General features: G+C 36.7%; 1 protein-coding gene across 1 annotated transcript; it reads left to right on the top strand.

The window, feature by feature from the left end:
* The first annotated feature begins 302 nt into the window (after positions 1-302).
* On the top strand, positions 303-3,006 carry LOC145110427 (subtilisin-like protease SBT5.4). Its single transcript, XM_079047080.1, has 10 exons — positions 303-405; positions 537-631; positions 746-843; positions 933-1,097; positions 1,238-1,340; positions 1,474-2,011; positions 2,102-2,196; positions 2,270-2,515; positions 2,607-2,721; positions 2,809-3,006. Exons 1-10 carry the CDS (start codon positions 319-321, stop codon positions 3,004-3,006), a joined length of 1,740 nt encoding a protein of 579 aa, XP_078903206.1. The 5' UTR covers positions 303-318.
* The last annotated feature ends 1,065 nt before the right edge of the window (positions 3,007-4,071 follow it).

Genomic DNA, 4,071 nt, shown 5'->3' with positions numbered 1-4,071 from the left:
ACAGTTCTCCGCAACTCCATCCCGATTATTATGGTGAATTCATGAAAATTTCAAAGGTAATAGATGACATATATATATATATATATATATATATGCTAACTGATTGGTGATAAAGATAATCAATTATCCTAAACAACAAACAAGAAGAATTCAAATTTCAAACCTCACATATTTATCTTAATAATTGGATTAAGCTCTTAGACTAGGATGAGACTACGAGTCCTACGCCTGCGTATCTACATATATATATATATATATATATATATATATATGAAGAACCCTATCACCTAAAACTCCATAAGCAGCCGGCCTCTAAAGATGAAGTTGTTTAGAGGTTTCCTAACCCTCTTAATCACTCTGATATGTACGCTCCAATGGTCTTCTTTAGCCTTCAACAGCAAAAAGGTACACATGCATGTGATCTTATTCAAGTCTATCATTATCAACTTGAAGCAGCATTCATGCATGCATGATCTTCATCGTTTTAATTTCTTTAGCTTTTAGATTAAATATTTGATGTGTATACATTGATGCAGTCTTATATAGTCTATTTGGGAGGACATAACAATGGACTTGAAGCGTCTGAGATTAAAGAGTCTCACTTTGAGTTTCTTCGTTCGATTTTAGGAAGGTAAATCTCTATACATGCATGCATCATGTAAATACAAAAAAACACACATATCATTTCACCTCAAGCTAGGAAGTACTAATTAATTATTATTATTATAATGTTTTGCATGTACAGCAAAGTGAGTGTTGATGAGGAATTGATTTACTCATACGATAAGCATATTAATGGTTTCTCTGCTATTCTTGACGAGGATGCTGCTGCTAAACTTGCAGGTAATTACTATGCTAATTACAATATACAGGTTCATACTATTTATTATGTTACTGTGCAGGGAATTACATTTTTTACTGAAATCATGTAGATCATCCCGATGTTGTGTCGGTGTTTCCAAATAAGGGGCTAAAACTACACACAACCCATTCCTGGGATTTTTTGAAGCTTGAAAGAAATGGTGTCATTGATTCATCCTCTTTGTGGAGGAAAGCAAAATTTGGTAAAAACATCATCATTGCTAACCTTGACACTGGTACGTAATTAATCAATTTCTAGTTTCAGATTTCAATTTTTGATCCTCATTCATATATATATATATATACTCATTTTGTTTAAAAAAATTAAATACCAATGGAACATCTTAATTATATATATATCACCTACATCGATCAGGTGTTTGGCCTGAATCACAAAGCTTCAGTGACGATGGTTATGGGCCCATTCCATCAAAGTGGAAGGGCGGATGTGAGAACCAAACCTCAGTAGCATGCAACAAGTACGCATTATTGTTACTTTTCCTTTCTCTAGCTAGATATATGCCATATCTCTATCATTCATTCTGCATTAAGATATACATAATTCTTGTGTCCTTAATCAATTATTTATATACTAGTTATTGATCTTTGCAGTAAACTTATTGGTGCGAAGTACTTTAACAAAGGGTACATAGCCTTGTATGGAGCCTTGACTACTTCAATGAACAATGCACGTGACCATGAAGGACATGGTAGCCACACGTTGTCAACTGCTGGTGGTAACTTCGTATCAGGAGTGAGTATCAATGGAATAGGAAACGGAACAGCCAAAGGTGGTTCACCAAGAGCACGGGTCGCCGCGTATAAAGTCTGCTGGCCTCAAACTATAACGGGAGGTGAATGTACAGAAGCAGATATCTTGAAAGGCTTTGATGTTGCGATTGAAGATGGTGTTGATGTATTATCAGTCTCTCTTGGAGGCCCCCCTTCAGATTATTTCCAAGATGCGATAGCCATCGCTTCCTTCCATGCTATCGCGAAAGGTATCACCGTCGTGTTTTCTGCAGGAAATGAGGGACCCGCTCCTGGAACTGTCACCAATGTGGCTCCTTGGATATTAACCGTTGGAGCTAGTACAATCGATCGCGAGTTTCAAGCTTTTGTGGAACTTCGTAGTGGACTCCGCCTAAAGGTTTAAACACTTTTTTTTACTTGTTGTAGTTCACGTTTGTGAGATATATAACGTTCTTTACTTTTATTCATGACGATTCTAAAATAACAGGGATTAAGCCTGTCGAAACCCTTGCCAGCTGAGAGATTGTATCCTCTACTTAATGCTGCAAATGCTAAAGCTGCAAATGCATCAATGACGAATGCGTATGTTATACTTACTTTTTTTACTTGAATCTTTTTCATTATTTAGGTTTTGTGATTGTATATATGAGTGTAGGATGCTTTGCAAGGACGGTGCACTCGATCCGAATAAGGTGCATGGGAAGATTTTGGTGTGCCTAAGGGGAAGCAATGGAAGAGTTGAAAAGGGAAAAGTAGCTCGTCTTGCTGGTGCTTCTGGCATGATTCTTTGTAATGACAAGTCCAGTGGTAATGAAATAATCGCTGATCCTCACTTCATTCCAGCAACACACATCACTTATGCTGATGGGCTTCGTCTCTATGCTTATCTCAGCTCTACAAAGTAAGTTCATTAATATCCTTTTATCTCTAATATATCTTACATGACATGTTATATGCTCTACTGACAAGAAACATGTATTATGTTATTATAGGGATCCATTGGGGTACATCACACATCCTGCACCTGTGGTAAACATTAAACCTGCTCCATCGATGGCAGCTTTCTCCTCCAGGGGTCCAAATATAATCACCCCAGGGATTCTCAAGGTGTTTAATTTTCTCTGCCAAAGATATATAAATAGTGTTAATTATATCGATAATAAGTGACTGAAAGCTATCTTGAATTTTACACAGCCTGATATTACAGCACCTGGAGTGAATATCATTGCAGCGTTCACCCAAGATTCGAAAACAGACATACCATATAACATAGAATCAGGTACTTCTATGTCATGCCCACATGTTTCTGGAGTTGTTGGACTCCTCAAGAACGTTCACCCTGACTGGAGTCCTGCTGCCATCAAATCCGCTATCATGACAACTGGTAATTAATTAAGTACATCTAGTCCTCAGATGAATTATTAAACTTTCTTCTATATACATTATATTGTAGTAGGTTAGCGTTTGATTGTTGATATGGTTTTCGTGCAGCAAATTCAAGAGACAACGAGGGGCAGCCAATGATGGATGCCAGTAAGAGTGAGGCAAATCCATTCAGCCGTGGAGCTGGAGAAATTTGCCCAAACCGTGCAATGGATCCAGGATTGGTTTACGACATAAGTGCAAACGACTACCTTGACTTTCTTTGCGCTAGTGGATACAACCAAACCATTCTTCAGAAGTTCTCTGGGTACCCTTACGAATGCCCAGAATCAAACAACGGCATCTTAGATTTAAACTACCCTTCCATAACTGTCCATAAACTATCTGGTACAGTCACTGTCACAAGGAAACTTAAGAATGTTGATAAACCTGGCATCTATCTAGTTCGTGTTAGGAGCCCGGTTGGGATATCGGTAGACGTGGAACCAAAAGTTCTGAATTTTCAGAAGCAAGGTGAAGTAAAGAAGTTTCAGCTGACAGTGAAAACTGATGGCACGAAAGTGATTAAAGGTTACGTTTTTGGTGAACTTATATGGTCTGATGGAAAGCACCTAGTGAAGAGCCCCATAGTTGTTTCTGTGGCGTATATCATTAGTTAGTAGTTAGAATAAGTAATGACTTGTTACTTGTTCATTAAATTTTAGTTTTGTTTTTTTTTTTTTTGTTTACAATTTACTTTGATGGAACTAGGAATGAACTAGTACTAGATTGCATGTGAGGTATATAATGAAAATTATTATTTCTAGTTACTTTAATTTTCATGGATTCGTTAAGAAAGCATGCATTGGATGACTACCACTTCTTTCGATATAGCATCAATGATAATTTGAAAAGCGTCACTTTTCATATAATTCTATATTTTTTACTATAATGCATACTGTTCTATAAAGTTAAATGACATATTTAAGAATTTTCTTTTCCGATTGAAATAAGCATCGAACTATATATCTGTGCATCTCATTATAGGTGAGTCTAATATATTCAATCACAACTAACCACTCATGCTGGATCAAA

Source organism: Lactuca virosa, chromosome 1, assembly GCF_052849685.1.
Source record: "Lactuca virosa cultivar CGN04683 chromosome 1, Lactuca_virosa_CGN04683_v6, whole genome shotgun sequence".
Taxonomy (NCBI): Eukaryota; Viridiplantae; Streptophyta; class Magnoliopsida; order Asterales; family Asteraceae; genus Lactuca; species Lactuca virosa.
Note: the sequence above shows the minus strand (reverse complement) of the source record. Positions and strands in the feature narration are given on the sequence as shown.